The sequence below is a fragment of the Phocoena phocoena genome, chromosome 17 (assembly GCF_963924675.1).
Source record: "Phocoena phocoena chromosome 17, mPhoPho1.1, whole genome shotgun sequence".
Taxonomy (NCBI): Eukaryota; Metazoa; Chordata; class Mammalia; order Artiodactyla; family Phocoenidae; genus Phocoena; species Phocoena phocoena.
This window is the reverse complement of record NC_089235.1, coordinates 10,917,434-10,942,246: the sequence shown is the minus strand read 5'-3', so window position 1 is coordinate 10,942,246 and position 24,813 is coordinate 10,917,434. Positions and strand designations below refer to the sequence as shown.

General features: G+C 38.5%; 1 protein-coding gene across 1 annotated transcript in view; it reads left to right on the top strand.

Moving 5' to 3' along the window:
• CYP7B1 (cytochrome P450 family 7 subfamily B member 1) overlaps positions 1–24,274 on the top strand; it is a 181,775-nt gene extending 157,501 nt beyond the window's left edge. Inside the window, exons 3-6 of the mRNA XM_065895503.1 lie at positions 5,423–6,010; positions 6,480–6,686; positions 16,586–16,761; positions 23,977–24,274. Coding sequence (XP_065751575.1) covers positions 5,423–6,010; positions 6,480–6,686; positions 16,586–16,761; positions 23,977–24,264 — 1,259 coding nt within the window. The 3' untranslated portion in view covers positions 24,265–24,274. The remainder of the gene's footprint in view (positions 1–5,422; positions 6,011–6,479; positions 6,687–16,585; positions 16,762–23,976) is intronic.
• Positions 24,275–24,813: the final 539 nt, after the last annotated feature.

Sequence of the window (24,813 nt, the reverse complement as noted above, 5' to 3'; positions counted from 1 at the left end):
TTCTTTACTGCCAACATTTAGTTCAGAGCTCAGCACTGATTGATTCACAATAAATATTTGATAAGGAAATTCCCAGTACCTTAGAGCTGATGAAATACTTACTATAATAAAAATAAAGGCCATAGCTGGGGCTTCTATTCTAAGTGAGCTTTTGGCTTCATAATACAAAATTGTATTCTTCACTTAAAAAAGTCACTCTTGGGGGGAAATAAATTAGGAGTTCGGGATTAATATATATACACTACTATATATAAAATAGATAATCAACAAGGACCTACTGTATAGTACAGGGAACTCTACTAATTATTCTGTAATAACCTATGTGGGAAAAGAATCTAAAGAAGAATGGGATGACCCAGCAATCCCACTACTGGGCATATACCCTGAGAAAACCATAATTCAAAAAGAGACATGTACCACAATGTTCATTGCAGCTCTATTTACAATAGCCAGGACATGGAAGCAGCCTAAGTGTCCATCGACAGATGAATGGATAAAGAAGATGTGGCCCATATATACAATGGAATATTACTCAGCCATAAAAAGAAACGAAATTGAGTTATTTGTAGTAAAGTGGATGGATCTAGAGTCTGTCATACAGAGTGAAGTAAGTCAGAAAGAGAAAAACAAATACTGTATGCTAACACATGTATGGAATCTTAAAAAAAAAAAAAAAGGTTCTGATAAACCTAGGGGCAGGACAGGAGTAAAGACACAGACATAGAGAATGGACTTGAGGACACGGGGAGCAGGAAGGGTAAGCTGGGACGAAGTGAGAGAGTGGCATGGACATATATACACTACCAAATGTAAACTAGATAGCTAGTGGGAAGCAGCCTCATAGCACAGGGAGATCAGCTCGGTGCTTTGTGACCACCTAGAGGGGTGGGATAAGGAGGGTGGGAGGGAGACGCAAGAGGGAGGAGATATGGGGATATATGTATATGTATAGCTGATTCACTTTGTTATAAAGCAGAAACTAACACACAACTGTAAAGCAATTATACTCCAATAAAGATGTTAAAGAAGAAAAAAGAAAACAAACAGAAAACCAGTTTCACTTGTTATCTTCATCTTAGATGCTGAGAAGCTTGCTGAATTTCTCACGTCTAATTAATTTGGCCACGGCTATCTTTTTAAACTCAACAGTAGACAGCCATAGTTGAATACGAGCTGCTACTTCCCTTTAGCTTCTTCCTAGAGTTTGAATAAATTCCTGTCAAAAATCCTTATTATGTATGTGGTTCTAATGATCAGTTTGCAAAATAGCTCATTTGGAGACAAGCGTCTCCCACCGTTGTCCCATGATGTGAGTTCCGTGCGTGTATGTTTCTTGCGTGATGAGCAAATGATTGTCATCCCCAAAAGTCTCAAGGGACATGGATGTCATCTTAATAAAGAAATTAAAAGGTACATCTTTTCATGAGAAACCACGTAAATTCGTGACCTGTCGCAGAAAATAGTTCTCTAATTGGTTTTGTGTGGTGGTGCAGTGGAATCGTTTTCCCTAGATGTCACCCCAGCAAAGCACCACTGTACATCACTGTCAACAGCTAGCGAAATCTCGCTGATAAGAGGGGGAGGATAACGTGGTCATCCTCATAAAATAAAAAGTTGGTTCACAGTCCACTCTTCCAATGAATATTTTCAGCTTGACACTTAAAAAATGTCTATTGAAGAGCCAGCTAAACATGGAGATCAAAAGGTTATAGTTATGGAAAATTTCTTTAAAATTCCAATGTATCTCATATTTCTTGACTGGGCAGTTCTATTTCAAATAGTCAAATAGTTGTTCTGAATTCTCTTGGATGTGTTTCTGCACCAAATATCTGAAATGAAAGCATCAAAATTCAGGTTATAATGACCCAGATGTCAAACTTCTTGTGTATAAGACATCAAAGTGAATGATGTGTTTTTTTTTTAACATTTAGTGACATACTTGGCATCACGTAGCTTCACCTTCCTAAAAGAAGTAATTTTGAAGGAAGTGAAAAGGCTGTTGAGTTAGTAAACGATCGTATGCTGGTTATTCAGGAATGCTGGGATTAATATCTTAAGGCCCAGCCAGCTCCTACAAAAGGAAGACAATGAAATTATTGGTAAAGAATACATTAAAAATTTTGACCCCATTTCAAATTTACTGCTCAAAAGGATGGTTTTATATACACGTATACTTTTTTGCAAAAGTGAGCCTCGTTTTGACATTTATATTTTAGACGAATGCAAACTCTGAAATTCTTTAAATCAATGTATCACATCAGCTGCTGATAGCTTTCTTCTCCCTTCTGAAAACACAGCCAAGAATATTGTTTCTATCTTGTGATCTTTGTGAACTAGGCAACTTGCCTGTTGACACGTGGCATTCATTTACATAAAACCACACTGGAACAAAAGTTATTTTTGCTCAAGAATCCATGGCCTTTAGAATAACTTCTCAAATTTCCTTTGTTAAGAAATTCAAATTCATTTTATGAATGTATATGTGTTTTCCTAACTGTCTTATTAAAGATTACAAAGAAACTCTGGTTTTGCATCTCACGTTAGCAGATGGTGGACAGATGGTTTAAATTAATATTAATTTTGGAAAACTTAGCTTAAATTGTTTATACTGAAGATTAAAAGTTGGAAAGCCAGCTAGCATCTCCAGTGTTATTAGTACTTCCAAACCCACTCAAAAAGTAAAATCCAGAAAATCAAAAGGTCTTACTCAGCAATCCACATCTTATTCAGATAAGAGAGTCGGTAAAGCATAATGCCTTGATGTTGAAGAACATCAAAATAAGAATGAGAAAAAGAAAATACAGATCCCGGAGTGTAAAGAGTCTTGAAAAGAGTGAGAATTTTATCTACAAATTGCTTTAAACTCATCACTAATGATTTTTTAAGAGAACCTGTATGCAACAAACTGTTTATTAAAAAAAATATTACAATTGGTTGCTACCCAGACACAGTTTTCTCCATTTAGCTTTTACTGTTTTTATTTGAAATTAACCTCATAGTTTCTTCCCATATCCTTACCCCCAAGGTGAGATAGAGAAAGAGAGAGAGAGGGAATATATGTGTAGTTTTGATGACTTCTAGATCAAAACTGTAAAGTACATGAAGCCTCTCCTTCAGTAGGCCAGTAGCCAGGGGCTTCTGCTGCCATGGCTGAATACGGTTTTGACTTTCCACTTAGATTTTGATGAATATAGAAAATTGGTAAGAAAATAATTCAAAATCGTCTCTAGACATAATTTCTAGAGAAATTATGTTTTACAGACTGAGCCTTTTATACATTCTCTGAATTTTACTGACTAATTTAAAATAACTCTGTAAAGACATTTATAAGCAAAATCCTTTTGTTTAGTGAAAGGAGAAAAGTATGAATCACCACCTGTGAAAATGCACAGCCTTGCCTAAAATTATATCTTTTGCAAAGTAAGAGAATTCACTCTTTTTTCAATTATTTGTCAGGCAGATGCTGGCACTTTTATTTAATTAAGCTGCCATGGTAAAGCAGGTGTCATAAAATATGCCCATATCCAATTGATTCCTTTTTCTTTCTTCTCCGGGGGGGGGTGGGGGGGGGAAGAAAATCCAGTTTACTTTGTAGATAACAGCTTTAGGGTCTGACCAGAATAAGTAGTCTCTTCTAGCTTTACCCTCACTCCTAGATTGGCCCACCTTATTAAATAAATTAAGGGGAAATAGAATGGATACAATTCAAGTCATACGATTTATTTTTAGAGAAAGAATTATAGCACATCTATTCATGTACACTAAAAACTTAAACTCTGTTTTAAAATTGTAAAACAAAAAAACATTTATCCTGTTTCTAGGATTAGGTTGAAAATTATTCAAAACTTTATCCTAAATCTGGTACCGAATGGAATTTAATTTCTGTGATGCTGTTTTAGTTACCATAAATAACAAGCGAGAAGTTGTTCATCTAAGAAAGCTTCATGCACGCACACACACACACACACACAGGAATGATGAGGTGAAGAGCTAAGTATAGATGATTCGACAAACTTTCATGTCTAATTATTTACTGTTTTCTAGAAGACAAATAAGTGTTAAAGTTGTAGGAGCATCGAAATTTCATGTGTGTTCTTGGAAAGGGAAGACTTATTAATGCTAGCATTGAATACTGCCTACATATTACCTCTAATTAGCAGGAGTCTTAAAGCAGCCCTCCAGTGAGAAGGAGTCAGCACCGTGTAAGGAAAAGAAGAGTGCGTGGGGACTGTCTTCTTGTCTAGGCTCCGCCACTAAAAATGGCGGCATGATCTTGGCTCTTAACTTCTCCTGACTTTCTTTAGCTGATAAATGCTGGAGAGGCTGCAACTAGGAATCTCCAAGATCCATGCCAGTTTGGAGAGATAGACCACAGTATGACTCTGTTCCTCAATGTGCCTTCTTATAAAATCATTTGAGGGACTTGTAGGTCCCACCTTCAATCCTTCTGAATCAGAATCAGGAAGGAATCTGTATTTTTAACCAGTACCCTAAGTCTGGACTGATATATGAAGATGCCAAATGTCACCTCCTCAAAGAACCCTTGTTGATAACTCCAGGCAGACCGAAGCCTATTTCACTTCCTTTTGCCCTTACGTCGTGTTCCCACCTCTGCTCTATTACTGTCCATCACAGTACAATGGTCCCTTTACATCTTTATCTCAAAAGGAAAGAGATCCAGCCAAGTATCTGGATGTCAATAAATGTTGAATGCATGATGAATGAGTGGATGAAAGCGTGATTGGATGGGTTCTAGTTTTGAAATCCTCTTTCGGTCACAAATCAATATGAGAGTTTGGACGTGTTACTAAATCTCCCTGAGCTACTATTTTCTCATCGATAAAATGAAAACCTTGGTATTTGTGATTTGTTGTTAGTGTTAATTAGATGTTCACTTGTGAGTACCTGCTTCGTACCACATCTTCATTTATTTGAGTTAAAATTATTGTATCCGATCAAAGCTAAGATAACACCAAGTATGAAAAAGCTCTTTATGCAGTGTAAGTGATCAGTAAAGGAGTAGCATCTTACCAATTTGAGTTGCTTGTTTGTTTTCTGATTGTATTATTGGGGAAAAATATAAGAAGTGTTTAAGTAATGAATTTTGAGACTATTTAAAAGATAATTTAAATATCTTGGTAGTTTATTAAAATAGAAATTTGAAGAATAAACTATCTTTTTGAAAGTCATTAAGAATTTCAGAACATTTAGCTTCAAGCTTCTAGCGTTTTCCCACCATCTTCCATTTTAAAAGGAAATATGTAGTGGAATTTTGAATCAAATAGATTTTTATTGTACTTTGCATCTTTTGAGATGTGAGTTATTAAGGTCTTTCTAATTTTGATTAAGATATTCTCAAATTTCAGATATCTTGTTTTGTTTTACTACCACATGAATTCATATTCTCATTTATTTCTTTTAGGAAATTACATAACGTTTATCCTGGACCCTTTCCAGTACCAGTCAGTGGTAAAAAATCAAAAATTAAGCTTTCAAATGTTTACTAGTAAATTCTTAATGAGAGTATTTTCTGTCAAAAAGATGATGACATATCATGACCTGAACGACAAGATTCATACTAGCTATCAACTTTTACGAGGGAAGCATTTGGACACACTGATGGAAAACACAATGCAGACTCTAAAACAAGTGTTTGAACCACAACTCTTAAAAACCACAAGTTGGGACACGGAATATTTGTTGACATTCTGCAGCTCAGTAATATTTGAGGTGACATTTACAGCCATACATGGAAATGTTCTCGCTGGCGATAAGAAAACATTTATGACCGAGTTAAGAGATGATTTTTTTAAATTTGATGGCAAATTCACACATTTAGCATCAGGCATACCCATTGAGCTTCTCGGAAACATCAAGTCTATTCGAACGAAACTTATAAAACAATTGACAACAGAAAACTTAGCCAAGTTACAAGGATGGTCAGAAGTTGTTCAAATGAGGCAAGATATCCTGGAGAAATACTATACGCCCAAGGACACTGAAATAGGAGGTAAGAAACTTCTGAATGATGACTTGTCTAAAATAAAATAATTTACAGTAGACCTTTGAAATAAAAAGACAAAATGGTGACCTTGAGAATTTTTATGCTCTTTCTAATTGGCTAATGATAAAATGTTTTACTCTGAAACAACCCTTTGTGATAATTGATTTTTTTTTTTTTTTTTTTTTTTTGCTGAGATGGTAATGCAAGATACTTAACGGGGATAATGAGAAAGAGTATAACTAAGCTGCGTTTACTCCTCTTATCTCATCCCCCCTCCCCTCCCCCACCACACACACATTACATTTTAAACTATTCTCATTAAGCAGAAAATTAGACTTCAGAAGCCTATTGGTCCTCATTAGCATGCACTGATCCTTGGCTGGGTCTGTGTCCTAACATCTTTTAATTAGCACACTGCAAATCTAATCAGTGTAATAAACGCTATTAATCTTCCTTTTCACTTATTTTCTCCCAGCACATCATTTAGGCTTGCTCTGGGCCTCTGTGTCAAACACTGTTCCAACTATGTTCTGGACGATGTATTACCTTCTACGGCACCCAGAAGCTATGGCAGTGCTGCGTGACGAAATTGACCATTTGCTGCAGTCAACAGGTCAAAAGAAAGGGCCTGGATTTTCCATCCACCTCACCAGAGAACAATTGGACAGCCTGGTCTACCTTGGTAATTTATTTTTATCTGTTATGAAGAAAAGAAGGTACCTCTCTGCAAAGTCAGTTTATCACTCAAAGCTGTTTACCAAGAGGTGGAGGACACAGCTGCCTAATTGACATAATAACACCCATTTACATCAATTATAAATTATGTAGTTTATAGCTGTAGATACTCTCATTGCATGTAAACATTAAGGCCTAGGTAATTAACTATGTAAGGTATGCAAAAGGCTAAACCAAAGCTTTGCAATTATTTGGAAAAAAAAAAGGTTTATGCGTATTAAGTCACTAGACTCTGAGCATCTGTTGGTGTGTTAATGCTTTCCAAAGGATGCTGGGCTATCTTAACAAGAAAGGTATTCGGGATGAAAAAAGAAAGTATTTCAGACAGACAACTCGTGTGCAAAACACACTTATTCTTCCCTCAAATGGTGTCTATATTTTCAGGCAGAGATTAAGATGTATTATACAGTTTGCAGTGTATGATTCGCAAAAATGTAGTAAGAGTGATTTCCACTGGAAGTTCATGATTTAAACACACTTGGGGAAGAAAAAAAAAAAAGGGAAGAAAGGGAGGGAGTGAGGGAGGGAAAAGGAAAAGCCACAGCTACAAATTACTTCATGTGAAATGTCAATATTTTATAAAAGAGTCACTGGTTCATGAGATATGCATGGTCACTATTTCAAATACGTTTGAGGTCAGAAGTGACTAAGTTACTTTTCTTTTTCTATGTAGGCCTGTGTGCCTGTAACAGTGAGCTTTTGATAACAGTGGATTCGCCTTTTCCAGTTTTGATAAGACCACTCTCATTATGAGAATGAATTTTAATTCCCAAAGTTAAATTCCCATCCAACGAGTTATTCTCTGCTTTGTCTGTATTGACGTTTCATCCTGTGGTTTCTTTTACTATACACTATTCCAGGGCCCTTTGGACAAATGTAGGAGCAAGTCTTTATATATCTCTGTTGCTCCCCTCGTTTGACAATGTAGGCAAGTATCTTAGCCCATGTTGGCCTCAATTTTTTCCCTTTTAAATATGTTCCAGGTTCTGTGATGGGAACTTCTGGGAGCAAAGGCCCTACAGGTCTTGATCAGTGTTGACCACCAGCTGACATTAAGAAGAATGGCCCCAAGTGTTCCGGAGATTGTTTCCACTGGTTAGGATAAGACCCATCAAAGGCAGTAGCAGGAAGCTTGCCTTGTAGTGACAGTTGGCTAGCTTATTCAGTCATGCCGTTTTTAGCATACATTATCAAAGTAATTTTATTTACTTTTTTTATTGGAGTATAATTGCTTTACAGTGTTGTGTTAGTTTCCGCTGTAGAACAAAGTGCATTATCAAAGTAATTTTATATTTGCTTGGAGAAGGAAAATAATCCCAGCATTATTAAAATACAAATATTATTTTATTTTTCTTTTCAGAATGACTGGGGACCAAATGCACAAACTTTGCATAAAGTTCTGGGTAGTTGTTTTCACGTAGACACACAGTATTTTCTGAGTAGAAGATTTATGGTTCCTATGAATATCAAGGTTTCATTGCCCATTTATTCAAGTAATTTCAATTGCATTTTATGAGTCAGATAATGTATACAGGGACGTAAAGCAAATAAACTTTAAGGAGTATGTGTTTGTATTCAGAACAGTTATAAACTCTTAAAATTTAGTTGAAATTCATTAACTTTCTTTTTACTCTTCTCACTATTGAAAGAAAAGACCATTTTAAAATTGTGGTATTAAAGCAGACAAGTTTAAATTTATTCAAGCTGAAGAAATGGCAGGTTCCAGAGCCATAATCCGGGTCCATTTAAGTCCATCACTAGAATAGAGATTTTCATCCAGGAGCCCTCAGACATTTACAGCTCACTTATCATCAACAAATAACCATTACCAATCCCAAGTGCCTGGAGATCCACCTGAGTACAGGAAGCACCTTCAGCAGTCTAGAAGGTAGACCCCGTTCATCACAACCTCGGGTACCAGCAGAGGCCAGTGTTGTTCATTACGAGAATTGAATCTTCTAGATAATAGGGTCCACTTTTTTTCTTTCTCCAGATAGACAGTTCGAAGCAGTGTCTATCAGATTGCATCTTCAATGCAGATTGAAGCAAATTTTTATACGAATCAGACAACAGATAACCTCTGCATCTAGTCATAGCTCTATCGTGAGTATTTCTCTATCAAAAGGGTATGAACTATATGAGGAAAGGCAAGATTTACAGAATTAAATGTGTGCAATGCACTGCATGGGATGAGTGTATGTGCATCTCATCTCCTTAAAGAAAGAGTTCTATGTATTCTAAGTACAATTTCTTTAAAGAAAGATATCTTGAATTTTTATTATTATAAGAAAAAAGTTCACAAGGATGAAAGGAATGCTGCATTTTTTTTTAAACCAGGAAGGAGAATTTTGATATTGGTAGAGCAAACAAAGGGAAAGGAGTTTTTTTTACAGAGATTTTGCATGTCATCGCACATCGACAATAAAGCGAAGTTGGAAAGGAAAGTTAGAATGCTGTAGAAACCAGTATGTTATTCCTAAACAAAAATGATTTCTCTTTTTTAGAGTGATCCTTGAAGACAGAGCTCGAGGGGGCATAGGCTTATCGTGATGTGATCACCGTGCACATATTATTGACATTCGTGGCCCAATCCTATAGGCCTCACGTGTGTCAGATTTACTCTGACATCAGTATACACACAACATCAGCAAAACTTAAAACGTGTAGCATCAAGTGGGCTTTTAAATATCTAGCCTGTTAACGCAATTCAAAGCAATCATCCGTTGCAAGAGGCTGTGATGGATTTATGCTTTTTTCCAGTGCTCCTGAGCATCTTTCTTTACAACCATTATACCCCTTTCTTTTAGATAAAGAAAAACACAACTATATTGTTTTAGATATGGAACTTGTTATAAAGATTTTGCTTACCAGGTCCTCACTAAAATTGAATATCAGTGTTTAGTAGAGGTCTCTACAATTAAATATAAATTTAGAATAAGATAGTATATATAGTGGGGTTCAGATAACTGTTACTTGGGGCCTAAATTTCCATAGGAAAAGTTGCTGATAGAATGAAAGTTTGAGAAACTCTAAAAGAAAAGTAAGAGTGTTTTCCCGGAAAGAAGAACCTGGGGTAGAGGTAGGACTTAGAACTACAGGTTTCCAATACAGGAAAAAGAAAAGTAGAGAAGTTGATTCAGAGAGAATATAAGAGAAAAAGATAATGTGAGAAGAGAAAGTTCTCAAAATTGAAGTTTTGATAAATGGATAGCAAATAATCTCATTGAGTACTACTTCTTACTTCAAGATTTACCTGAAAAATGTATTTAAATAACTTAAAAAGTATGGGTTCAGTAAATGTTGTCTATTGTTATCACCAAGATGATGTTTAACCTCAGTGGCATCCCTATGACGTTTATGTTGTTTTCTTTATTTTCAATTATTTACGAACCAAGCTGGTATTATCATTAGACATAGTTCATGTTAAATATATTCATGACTTCAATATTTCACAGCAATTTTATGGACTTCTATTGTTTCATATGATCTTCTTTAAGATACTGGGGGACTGGGGGAACTCTTATTTTGTCATTATTTTTACAGATGAGAAAATTCTCAGGGTGCTAAATAACTTGGCTAATAAGGTCATGGAGGTAAAAGAGAGCAGCAGGATTTTAACTTGGGTTTTCTGGCCACACTCACGCTTTTCCCCTCAAACCTATCTGATACCAGAATTTTTGGAGTCTTTTTTCATTGTCCAAACAGAGAGGGGAGAGGAGTTCTTTGTATCTTGATTCATCAACGCCAGCTGTGATATGCACATGATGAGATCAGAAAATGTGGGCTAGATGGTATAGTGTTAACTGTATTCTTAATTTCAGGATGAGACATTATGCTAATATTCATAATTATTATTTTACTATGTATCAGGCTTTTATTAGCTTATTTAATGATCAAGTACAGCTTATATATATATATATATATATATATATATATATATATATATATGTAAGTACAAATATAGCTTATCTAATCCTCAAGTATTATTATCTTCATTTAATTGTTGGGTAACAAGGTGCAGAAAGATTAGTTAACCAACCCAAATCATACAACTAGATAGTGGCAGAGCCGGAAATTGATGCTGGCTCTACCTAACTTCAGCGCTAACGTATAACTGTTGTCAACTCAGGGGAAAATGCCCTAGAAATGTACCAGAGACCTTGCCCATTATATTTTACAAGGATATATATCACGAATTCTCAAATGCAGTTGGGTTTGAGGGTGAGGTTGGGGCTAGAGGTTCACATCAGAATTTTGAGGGTTTTTTTAAATAAACTTTTTATTTAGAATAGTTTTACAGAAAAGTTACAAAGAGAGTTCCAGTGTATCCCCCCTCACACACACACACACACACAGTTTGCCTTACTATTAACGTCTTAGTGTGATGTATTTGTCATAACTGTGGGTGTTATTTTGAAAAAGCTCATTCAATATTATAAAATAATTGTGTATTTGAAAAATTAAAAGTGTCTCTAATTTAGACAGCAGTAGTAAAGTTTAACAAAATCCTCTCTTCCAGTGGGGATATACAGGAGGTAAAAATTCTACTTCATGTTAGAAATTTCTAACTGGAGGAGGAGAGAGAGGTATCTCCCCCAAAGCGTACACCAGAAACCAGGTAGTGAGATTTTTATATGTAACGTAAGGAGACATTGGTTAAAAAGTGAAAAATACTAATTTGGATGTTTGTCAGATTTTCAGCTCAGCACAGAACAAAGAGGGCTAGATAATGTAATGAACGGCAGCAACAGGAGTTGAAAGGATTGAAAGGGAAATTTAATAAGAACTCAAATTATTGTACTTAGGTCTAAAAATCAACTGCGTAAGAATAGAATGAGGAAATGTGTGGCCCAGCAGAAGAGGGTGGTTCTCAACCTCCGTTGCTCATTGGAATCATCTCAGGAGCTTTAAAAAGTACTCAAACCTTGTCCCACCCCCAGAGGTTCTGATTTCATTGGTCTGGGGTGCAGGCTGATGGCGTTAGAAGCTTCCAAGGCGACTCTGATGTGCAACCAAGGTCCAAAACCACTAATTTAAAGGTTTTAGTTAATGCATGCAGTGGTTCTGATGCTATTGGCCGGTTCTGGAACATTTATTTTCTTTAAACCACCTCGGTGATTGCAATGAGCCGTCAGAGCTGATCACCTGTAGGATATCAGAAAGCTTAACGCAAGTCCACGGAGAGATATTACTTCAAAAATCTGTTGCTCGTCTGCTTCCAACAAAATATTAATAGAAGTGTGGTATCTAGGGCAGAGAAAGTAGTTCCTCTCTCCTTTTCCAACTGAAATAGCACACCCAGCTCTGCCACATTTTAAGAGGCATATTGACTGATTGAATTGAAGACTAAAGGCCATATCATCTCTGATGGACAATTAAAAAGTGACCTGATAGTTGTCTTTAAATATTTTTAAAGGGCTGTTATGTGGAAGAGAGATTCAATTTTTTAGCCTTTGTGTCTTCTGAAGGGTGGAAATTGAAGGGAGGAAAATTCAGCTCAGTACGAAAAATAACTTGCTACTAAAATGGACTTTCTGAATGCCATCATTGGAGTTATCCAATCAAACATTGAACAGTATCTTCACTGGGATCCTGGAGAGCATTCCTGTGTATATGTACCTTCCGACTTAACACCTAGATTGTAGCGTGTGTGAAGGCCAAATCCAGATTCTCTGTTCTCTTTCTCCACCGACAGCAGTGGCCCAGTGCCCTGAGCAGAGAAATTCCTTAATAGTACATTTATTGACGCTGTGCGCGTTGAACTTACATTTGCGTATTTTCGCAGTAAACCAGAAGCCGTGCCCGCAGTGCAGAGGGAAAGTAGGCATTCGTACCAATTCAGATTTGTTTTTAACTTTACTTAAAATACACAATTGTTGAGCCAAAAAGTAGTTATTTGGCTTCAAATTGTCTGATGACAACAGTGCCTTATTTACCTTCTCACCTGTCTCGAAAGTGGTTTTGTAAAAACTCGCCTACACATCTGGAGGCTCACTCTGTTTCCTCACCCTCACCCTTCGAGCGCACACTACCTCCAGAGCCCCCTTTCCCTTTCCTGTCCGCCTTCCTTTTTCAGACCATCGGCGTGTTCGGCCCCGGTCGACCGCAGCAGGGTCTGCCTGCTCATTTCACTGCAGCCACTGCCGCTATCCACTGATCACCGTGGCTAATCAGATGGTGTGACGGTCTGCACCAGTCATTAAGATGACCCAAATTAACAGTCTGGCCATGTCACAGTACATTCATTCCACATATCCAGACATGGCCTAAGTGTGAGGCAGAAATTTGGATGTGCTTATTTGTGGTTGCGTTGTAACATGCATTATTGATTGTCGTGAACGGCTTCAGCTCTTTAAATCTGCAAATGAGAGTCATCTGTCAATTAGTACAGCCAGCATTGAGCTATGAGGGCAGAAGAGAAAGCGTATATATTACTTTTTCTACCAGCATTTCCTCTCCTTCGCCATATTCCTTCCCCGTCACATTATAAAGCATCTTACCTCAACACACTCCGCAGCTTTTTGCTTAGAAGGGATACTTAATCAGAATATTTTTATATCCTGCAAAGAGAGACAAATCTCCCTAGCCAAGTGAAGAAGACCGGGCAGGCTTTGAATTGTAAGTTCACTGTGGGAATTCTGTAATCCAGTTCCCTGGTGATACTAGTCAGTAAAGTTCACTTCTTAATAAAACACAGGCAGCCTTATCTTAATCACAATTGCAATTGTTGGCACCTTGCAGTGCCTGGTGTAAATTACCCCCCAAATATTTGCATTCTTGATAGCCATTTTTCTACAATGCGTTCAGTAAGTAGAGGGTCCTATTACCTGCTAAATGTAAGTATAAATTAACAACCCATTATGCCCAAGTTTTATAAAACATTTACAGATAGAGATCATGTTTAATTAAAATTAACTTGCATATGAAAGCCAAGTGCACTAATGATCACAATGACCTTTTATTACCTGCAGTCCCTTGTTTTGGCTGGAATGATTGACAGCTTGCTGTTTGGCTACCATGTTGAATTTCAGCTGACAAGACTTTTCATTTTAACTCAATTTGCCCGCCTATCACAAGCTGGTGGCAGGCCAGACCCAAGTCACCCAGCTTTGCCTCAGCAGCTTGCTCTAGTTCTCATTAGTACGCATTTATTCAGTGGAAATTGGAAGACAAATGCTTGAAGGCATGTGAACTAAGTATAGCAAATTAGGTTTAAAGACTGAATATTTATAAGTGTATGGAAAGTTTTTTTTTTTTTTTTTTTTAATTCTAGAGCGAATTGAGAACTGAGTGCTAGCTTCGGTATAAAAGAAATGAAGATAGAAGGGGGAAAGAAGATTCTAAGAATAACAATACTATCAGGTTTTTCTTTCCGTTTTGGAAATATGTAAAATCTCTCTGACAACACCTTATCAAACCAACCTGGCCTCTCTTTCGTGGAGTGCTTGCACAATGAAGTTTAGCACCTCGAGTGTGAGAAGGGGGGAAAAAATGCGGGTCATGTTCATCTGTTGCTTGGTTATCCCTTGGTATGTTTTCAATTGCCTTGTTTGTTCGGCACTAGCACAGAAACAGATGTTGCTCCGCCATGCAGGGTAATTTACTGTGCAGCATGGAAGGCCTCCCAGGGCCCAGCTGGTCTGTCAGTGGCACTGGCTGGTGTCTGCTCAACTATGACAACTACAAGTAGAGGCTGCAATTTTTTTTTTATTGTGCAGTTGTCATTCTTCTCAACGTATATATAGCCCTGCCTGCATTCTTCCTGGAGCTGGCGGCAAGGCTGTGGCTTTTGTGTCTGTACGTTGTAACGCAGAGCCACGGAAGCTCCCCTCTCCTTTGTGGATAATAATGCCACTCATTACTTTTGTCCTCCGATGATTCTCAGCGTGATCGCTGCGATCCAGAGCCAACCTCGTCTCGCGCACATAACCGGTACTGGAAGGTAAAACAGATTTGTCATTTATGACCTGACCGCTAAGCCACACTTTGTGCTCCATTATTGTGATTAGCTTCTGCATAAGATACGCTTGCCCAATTGTCATTTGTGATACCGCAGTGGGCGCAAGCTGCCACCCTTCCCGCGAGCACGTCAGCCAATGGGATGTGACCGTGTTATTCGGATGCCTGCCCTGTCACAGTGGCCACCCCACAATTATTTTGCTTTTGTATTTCTTCTTCCCACACCCCTCCTGGACCTGGTGGGTGCGCAGCACTGCTGCATATGTCAGCTAGCATTTCACACCACAAGCTAAAATGATGTTATGCTGCTGTTGATTCAACATGAGCCAGCAGCAGTACGTGGGAAGCTGACCCTTGCTTTTCACCATAGAAATGTTGGTCGCTGGTGTCCTGCCAGCTGAAATCCGTCGTGTCAGGTGCCTTGTGGCTATCTGCAGTGGAGTCCATGTTCCAAAACCAAAGTTCTTTTCTGGCCCTGTCACCAACAAACCGATTTGACTGCCTGATTATAATAACGAAGGCAGTCCAAAAGAATATGCACAGCCTCACTGTACGTCATATCGAATCACCACACTGGCCACACAGAGCTGACCGCAGCCTCATTTCTTTAGACAAATGAATGCTTAGGGAGAAACCTCCTGGGAGAAGGTCCCCAAAGCTACTTGATAGCCCTGTGCAAGCTGTGCATAGATTTCAATTTGGGGGAAATAGCATTTATTTTTATTTTTTGCCTGACGCAAGCCCTCACTGACCTGCCCGCCTCTATAATCTAATAATTGGTTATTCTACATTTCAGACCTTTACTGAACACTAAGAAACTGGCCTCTGTGTGTGTGTGTGTGTGTGTGTGTGTGTGTGAGAGAGAGAGAGAGAGAGAGAGATTCTAAATTGCAAGCCATAAATACAACCATTTGTTACCATGTGAAGGGGGAAAGAACGCTCAATTTGGAGCTCTTTTTTCGCATTGCTGATTAGAGAGAATCAAGCTTTTTATTCTAAGACCCATTCACGCTGGTGAAAACATAGTCAGTTTTGATTATGAAGGCAAAGATGCAGACCTAGACAGGAGCTACATGCTGATATGCATGCTATCAGAATGATTTATGCAAATTATGCATATTATTCCCAAAGGAATTCCTCCTCAAACTGCCAGGATAAATTGCCGGAAATTAGCCATAAAATCTGTCGTGCTAGGAGCAAAAGGTGAAGGCCACTGGGAAAGCAAGGACGTTCAGCTTCTGGAATCTTCCAGGTTATGATGGTGGCTGTTATTTTCCCTGGATGCTGGGGGAAATATGGTTTTCTTCGGATTCCTATTAAAGTATTTTCCCTTTGAAATTTTTCCAGCAAATGCTGACTCACATTTTATTTACAGCCAGCATAAAAGAAATTAAGTGTTAAGCTATCTCAGAAAGCACTACTACAATGACTTTACTATTAACTGCCTAAGTGGTTAGTAAACGCCTAAGCCTGGCTTTGAAGGCATCACTGTTCCGAAGGTTGGTGAAATAACCCACCAGTGGTGTACTTTAACTGGGATACGGTTTTAATTTCCAGTGTGTATGCCCCAACACAGACTTCCTCTCTTACAGATCATTCCTGCCTACAAAGTTCCTGATTAATGACTTTCTGCCCCAGTACAGCGCTGTTGTCTCCTGCCTGTGAAATGCCCCGAGCTTTGGGGGCTGGGCTACAGCTGTCTCATCCCTCCCCTCCTCACTCCCATTCAGAGCCCCCATTGGCTCCTTCCTGGTGCTCAATGGATCTGATTGGGAAAGGATTTCCCTGTCAATCACAGCTATTGTTTATGCACTTTAATGGCAAATTGAGAGCACTTTTCAGGAGCAGTCACATTTTAATAAAACGTTGCTTGCTTGTTTCTTTCAGAAAGCACCATTCTTGAGGTCTTGCGACTATGCTCCTTTTCTGGCATCTTTCGTGTCGTTCAAGAGGACTTGACACTACGCTTAGAGAGCCAGGACTGCTGTCTGCGAAAGGGAGACTTTGTAGGCATCTTTCCTCCCGTCTTACATTATGACCCTGAAATCTTTGAAGCTCCAGAGGTAAATAAACATCAAGCCGGTATTGCTCCCTCTTAGATACTGCACGCACATTCCTCTCCCTCGTGATCTCTCTTTCTCTTACTATCTTGTTCCAGAAAGAATTTGAGAGAGCTTAATGACTCCTGTTTTTCCTTCCAATGGGAACATTTTCCTGTTTACTGAAAGGTTTCCTTAAGGATCTCTCTTTCAAAGGTTTCACGATCTATAAAGAGAAATACAGTGATGAGACTAAACTCCAGTTCCCTCAAATGAAATGAACGTTGATACCTTGATGGACACTATTCACTTTAGGCCTAAATTAAGTTTTGCTTGCCAGAGAATTATTAAAACCCATGGAGGGCTAGCTATTGACAGGTGGCTTAGAGAATAAATAATGACTCTTCTGCTAAGTGTTTCCAGAGTGGGGTTGACTGTCCCAGAGTCAGATACCGTCCTTGCCAGAGTTAAGCTCATCTACTTTTTCACCTCTTACTAAAGGTATGTGCCCCTTCTTGATCGATTAGGATGGCATTATGAACTTGAGATTGTAAAGCTGCTGCTCACAGGTAAAGCTCTGAGGGTAATTGTGTCATCTCCTTGTATTTTTTCCTGAAGCTGGAGTTAATGAATATCAAAGACTGGAAATTAATCCACCTTGGCTCATCCCTTAATACCACTTCAGAGGTTCACCACCTCCATGCAAATCGAGCAGAATCATCTTCTGTGCTTCTCAGGAAGTCACGTTGTTGCTGCAGTGGTTTTTGTATATAAAATGCCATTTTTCAAAGGGAAACTTCTGTGCTCTTTTTGAGCAGTTTAGAGCTGAACCACTTTTAAACCCCGTTTCTAAGATGTTTTTCAGCCAGGCTGGATTAAAATCTTGTTGAATTTTGGAAATGAATAAGAAAAGGACAGACTTCAAATACAATGAGATAATTAGCATTTATTTCATCAGCAAAGGCAAAATTGTTTAAGTGAGGGGAGAATGTACATATGGTTTCTGTGTATTTCAGAAGAGGTGTTATGTGAATAATGATAGCAGATCAGAAGTAGGGTATTGGTGAGTGAATGAACATTTTTGCAGACAACAGGCTTCATCTCCATGTTTGTAAATATCAAAAAAAAAAAAAGAAATTCCACACGGAACTAGGTGGTCAATAAGTAAAGCAAGTAAATAGCTAATATTTGAAAAATATTTTAAAATTTAAAAAATTTCATTTCTATCTACAATTTTCAATTTAATTTCTGCTTAGTATTTTTATTATGTGATTATCCTGCTAGTCATCAAGTTTATTATTCATGTCACAATAGTAAAATCAACATTAAAGTTCTCAAAAAATAATAAATGTTTACCAAATCACCACTGTTGTTAAGGTCTTAGGGATCCTCCTGTTCTCTATCCCCAACCCTGCCGCCGTGATGGAAAAGACAATGAGTTAGACTTTTAGGAATTTAAATATCAAAGCTAAACGTTTGTAAGTGTGTCGATTTATACTTTTCCTGTGGCATGCTAAATATCAATGCCCAAACTTTACATAATAAATAGTAGTCAGACGGGTTTGCCTCATACTGAATCCGTGGGAAGAACAAAATTGCAGTATTGTGAACTCTGACTTAGCATCATTAGGGCAGCTCTAGCTTGAGTTGAAGAGCATTCTCTATTATCTACTAGACTTAACATTAGCCAACTATGCCTGACTAATGTTCAAATCAACTAGCTAATTTTTGCTGTGGTATTGTTTCCTTGAAATTAGTTGCGGAATGCTGATAGTTATCGGCACAGAAAAAAAATGGTATAGTTCAGAACCAATTTTATATGATTTGGCAAGGCCTTATGTAATCATTCATTCTATAAACATTTACTGAGCACTTACCACTCTCAGGCTTATGGATTGATTCCTTTTGTTCTTAATAACTTAGGATGGCAATAAGTAGATGCTATAGATGCTCGTGTAAAGGATGCCCATCCCAAAACAATCATGCACTCACAGTAAGAAAAGAGAAGAAAGTTCTGGAAAATTCCATCCTTGGCCTTTGTCACGTACAGCACTATCCCAGGAGCTCATCCGAAGTTCATACTCTCCACTGCCTGACTTTTGTACCCTCCAGATCTTGAATGAGAAGACCAGCCCTTAGATATAGAAAGTAGCCAATAGCTCTTAGGCTAAAATCATGAGGAAGACCAGCTCCAGATATAAGTATAGTTAGTCTCAGAGGACATGGAACCTGAGGTGCCTTAGTGGAACATTGGTTCCCCCCAACCCAATGAGGCATGGTTTCAGGATGTTCAAGCCCAAGAGACCCTAGAATATTTCATTCTAGAAACAGGTTATATCTTCCTTCACCCATCTCTCTATTGTTGAATGCCTCTCTTGTCCACCGAGAGACTCCAGGTGACTCCACAATAATCCCCTTTAATCACCTCTTCTTTGTCCCTGATTCCCACCTCATTCCTCAGAGAATCTGCCACTGCTCACTCCGTGGCCTGGGTGTACCTTTGTTATGGGGCACACCCCACGGTATTTTGCAATTACTTGTTTGCCTGTGCGTCCATATACTGTAAGTTCCAGGAGGGGAGAGACCTTGTCCTTACCTTCTCTGAATTCTCAGTGCCTGGCATGCAGGAGAGTACCCATAGAAGGAAATAAATAGGAGGTGCTGAGATGGATGAAGGTTCTGAAAGTGAAAATATACTTCAGTTGAAATGTTAAATCACTACAGATATCGCACATTCAAATGTGTACTGGGCCTAATTAGACCCAGTAGATGAGGTGGCTTGTGTGTAAATATAGCAATACTATCAGGAGTGGTAAGAACTCTGGTGAAAGGACAGCCCAGGAGGCATCTAAGGGAGACCATGTGACTGCTTTGGAACCAACCCTCAGTCCTTAACAAGCATGTAGACCTGATGTGACCAAGTCATTTTTATTATTTTTTTTAAACTTCAGATTTCTGAGTGAAGCTTAGAATTTTTAAATGTTTGGAGAAATTAAGTTTAAAACACAATGTAGGCTAAACAAAAAATGTTCGGGAACCTAATTGGGCCTATAAGCTACCAACACGTAAGCTGTGTTAAGAATTATTCTTTTCCTGAATATGGGTTCCTTAGCTTATTGTAATGTTAGCCAGTCAGGTGGCACGTGCTGATGTGGAAAAGAAAATTGGCACGTGAAATTAAAACAATGAGAGAGAGCAAAAGGAAACACGTGTTCCCAATTCTCTTTTCTTCTTTCTGTATCGGTCTAAATGCTACCCAAGAAAATCTAGATGATCTCTTAATTAACTAGGAATGGATACTTTTAAAAAATTTTATGAAGGCTTCTTCAAATTTGTCAGTTGTCAGCCAGAATTCTAGCCACTGGCTCTCAAGTAATCAGTAAATGGTGATGATTACTTTTCTGCCAAAATGCAGCATCCAAAAATAGAGCTATGGAGAAGACCAGATCTATTGGTTGATTTTTCTATGGAGGTGCTGAGGTATAAAGGGCTGGGCCATAGGGAAGAAACAGCCAACATTTAAGATGGTAACGCATTACCTTAACCACATAGCCTCCTAAAGTAAGGACACAGGGAAACAACAAAGTAATTACAAAGCCTTTGACGTACCCCCAACCCCCCGCCAAGGCTCTGAAGATGAAAAACCTTATTTCACCTCATGCAAGTCTGCCCAGCCTACTTCTCGGAGGTGTAAGGATTATAAAGTGATAAATTTGAAAGCCCTTGAAAAAATTCTAGATCACTATAAAAATTGTTGTATCAACATTCTTTTGATTATTTCCACTATTATTAGAATATACTAGTCATGACAAATGTGGAAATACTCTCAATAATTTTTCGTCTGTCTCTCAAACTGGAATAGAGATTGTGCCATTTAGTACATTTCAAGGATACAAACATAAACTGAGCAACCACTGAACTTCAATGCTACACATACAGGAAGTGCTAAAAACAAGCTGTTGAACTGAACTAAACATAAAATTTGGAGGACACAGATTAGGGTGGTACGCAGTGTTCCTCAGTCACTTATACCCAAAATTCTTCTCTATCCAGGAAATTGTATCATCTACCCAATCTTTATTTCTAGTGCTAAATATTATACCATTTTCTATTTGTAAATATTTTCTTTTTGAATATTCATCTACTCTTCATTCTCTCCATCTTTATTTATTCATTCAATATCTCTGTTTTCTTCAAAAGTTTGAAGATTGCTTTTAAAATATATTGTCATGTATTTATTCACTAATTCAACAGACATATATGGAAACTCACTGTGCACAGCACTCTGGTGGGGATTTGAAAATATGGAGATAAATAAGGCAGTGTGACACCTCCCATCTCCTGGGATTTCTTGGCTTGCCATCTCCTGAGGGCTAGCTTCAGCCTGGTGACAGCATAGCTGCAGCCTTGCAGGCATCATATTCACATATAACCAGGTCTAGAGGAGGAAGAGTGATGGACCATTTTGTCGTGTTTTTCTTTCTTCACAAGAAGGGAACTTCTCCCAGATGGCCCCATACACTCCTCCCCTGTAGCACCGAGAGACGGGTTCATACACCCTCTCCTAAATCAGTGAGAGGCCAGAGCAATGTGATTACCACAATTGGTGCCTCGAGAGATCTCATGCAGAAGGAAGATGTTGAGGAACAACCACAACAGTCAGTAGAGGAGTGATGGGGAATTTCAGTGTCTCATGCTTTTCTCTTATGATTCCTCTATTCTTATCCATTGAATAATATTGCATTTAATTGACCCTTTTTAATCGTGAAGCACCCAGCTATTATGGTCACTGCAACATGACAAATCCTGTATTCAAGTTGTTCCAGATCAAAAATCAAAGCATCTTGAGCCTTCTAACTTTTTGTTCTATGTCACTGTGGCCCCAGAATTTCTGGGGTGAGACTATTACACCCCTTCTTTTTTTCTAAAACCAGACTATATTCTTAGCAGCTGCCACAAGCCCTTCCTAAAATTGGCTCCTGCTTGGGTTCTCCATGTCCTGGCAACGGAAAACAAACTGAGCAGAAATTTTGACTCAAAAAGCTATTTATGCCCATATGCCCTTTGAGCTTAATGGTAGCCACAGAGCAAAAGAAGTTGGCCTTTTCCCTTCTTGTTTCATAATATAAACAACTAAATAGGAATTTCTATGATATTTATTGTGCGGAAATCGAATGGAAGGTGATGGAAAGCTAGAGGAGTGACCTTACTGGTTGACTAGATGTTTGGGGGAATTGAACGTACGCTCACTGAACATGGCAGGGCTGGGAGAGCACTTCGGCATTCTTTGCTGGTCAGTGTGACTTCTCAGCTGCCTATTCACGTGCACGAGGAAGTACAGAAAAGCCATGACAGTCTCTGGTTTATTTATGATATCAGAACACTATGAAGTCATACAAGCCAAGTTTTCCTTTTGCATGTTCTGGCTTAAACCATAGGACTGACCACAGGGAGAGCGTTTCAGAATAGAAAACCATTTCGTGGCACAATTGACATCGACTGGTTTGGCCTAGGGAAGGAGCTCTTGGGAAGAGCGCTGGTCTCCTCAGATGGGTCAGTAAGAAGGAGGAAGCACCTGTACTGAACCCAGGCAAGCAGGCTTGGGCCCCAGGAATGGAAAAAGATTTACTGGGAGAGAGTACCGTATAGCCATCCTATCTCCAGTAACAAAGTGGATGTCCACAGAGAATGTCCTTATCCTTACTACAAGGATGGACAGATACTTTTAGGTTAGCACTGGTTAGATCCTATCCAGATACATCCCAGAACCATCTGTGGGAAAATATATTTGCACTCTGTTGCAGATTAATTTTGCCATTATGATTTCATCAACTTGCAAGTTTAGGGGGTGGAATAGAAACCACACAAAATGTGTTCTCTAAGCTTGAATATTTATCAACATCAGTATCCTAGGTAAGTGGGGATAAAACCAATACTTTTAAAGGAAATGATTTTGCTGACATGAATACTGGCATTGAGTGAGAAAATCAGATCATCTGTGACGGATTCAGTATCTATACGTGAACTGTAGGGTTTTCGCTATAAACTAAATGCTTTCAGTCTGACCTGCTTCTTTGCCTTTGGCTTCATAGCTCATAGCAAAGCTGTGAGCTGAGCAGGTCTAATGCTAATGAGCACCGCGTACGGGAAAGACTTGGTCATTGTCATGCGTGCCATGTGCGTTAATGTAATCAATGGTTTAATTCACCATGGGCTAAGATAAGGTCCTTCAGTGTCCTCTCAGAGACTCACACGAGAGTATATTAAGATGGAGGACCCAACACCCTCCATAAACCAGTCCCGTAATTTTCTGGAACAAGTACTATAACTTACTTGTGAAAACATCTCAGAAACCAAGAGAGTTAACCCAAAGAACACTCATTCTAAATAGAGCTGTCATAGGAGAAAGTCGATACAACATCAAAACACAAGCCAGACCGATTTTGTGGCTTAGTTCTTCTCTAGTGCCTAATGTGAATCTTATTATTTAATATCTATTTCATCCCAACACTAAATCCCAAACTCATCCTTCTCATCCATCAGTAGCTGATGGGAAGGGATAGAGAAGGGCACACGAGTGATCCTTAGGTAGGCAGCCTCTGGGGCCAGTAGGATTCACTGTCCGCTAACCATGGTAGCTCTGCAGGAGCCCTTCCCTCTACCCAACATTGGTATTTCAAGTGCCCGTATGTGGAGACCCACCTTAGAGAACAAAAACAGAAATACTGCCTCTATACTTAGGAAACTCAGTATAGGAGAGAAATGTGAAGAAAAGTCATATAGAAAAGTTTGTACTTGTTTGATATGGGAGAAGTAATTTTCTAATAACACTGGGGTTTTTTGAAAGTTCATACATGATTTGCACTTAGTTAAGTTTTACTTCCTGGTGTTTGCTGGGTTAAAAGAAGCCTTTTAAGATGGGCAGGGAGGGGCTTCCCTGGTGGCGCAGTGGTTGAGGGTCCACCTGGCGATGCAGGGGACACGGGTTCGTGCCCCGGTCCGGGAAGATCCCACATGCCGCGGAGCGGCTGGGCCCGTGAGCCATGGCCACTGAGCCTGCACGTCCGGAGCCTGTGCTCCTCAACGGAAGAGGCCACAACAGTGAGAGGCCCGTGTAACTCAAAAAAAAAAAAAAAAAAAAAAAAAAGATGGGCAGGGAGAGCTGGCAACTGTGTGAACCTGAACTCAAACTATTTCATGGAAATTTTTGATTTTAACACTCTGTTTTCTTCTTTACAGGAGTTTAGATTTGATCGTTTTACAGAAAGTGGTAAGAAGAAAACCACCTTTTTTAAAAGAGGGAAAAAGTTGAAGTATTACCACATGCCATTTGGATTTGGAGTCAGCAAATGTCCAGGCCGATTTTTGGCAATAGTTGAGATAAAGCAATTGTTGGTTGTATTTTTAACTTATTTTGATTCAGAAATAATTGATGATAAGCCCTTAGAACTAAACTACAACCGCTTTTTGTTTGGTATTCAGTATCCAGACTCTGATGTTTTATTTAGGTACAAAGTAAAATCTTAAAGAAGCTAAAAGGAAAGAAAAGAAATCTTTCAAAGCTAACCTAAATGTCCTTAGCTCATCTATTTGTTTTTAATTTCTTCAAATGTAATTGCTTTGTTTGTTTTAAAAGTGCCAATTTCTGTTTGATCTGAGATCAGTCCAGTCTGTACTTTGTCACAAAACCCATCAAAAAAAAGAAAGAAACTGCATGGTGGCATGAAATTGACATCAAAATCAACATAATGATTAACTTAAAGTAGCTTTTTTTAAGTTTCTTCATACATATTGTGATTTGCAAGTGTCGTAGTAAATGTGCCTTCGCAGCAATAGATTTGACACTGTGGGATTTTTTTAAAGTCACAAATTCTTCTCTAATATGTAAGAATACACTTTATGTACTAATGGAAATTTGTGCTAGAAATGGACACAGTCTAACAAATTCCAAGTTCTCAGAGAAGAAGGAAATTAAATTTCCATGAGATACACTGGATGAAAATGTTCCCTTCAAGTATAATATCAATAATATCTATATTGCCAGGGTACGTTTGCATTAAATGAGTTTTGCAGTAG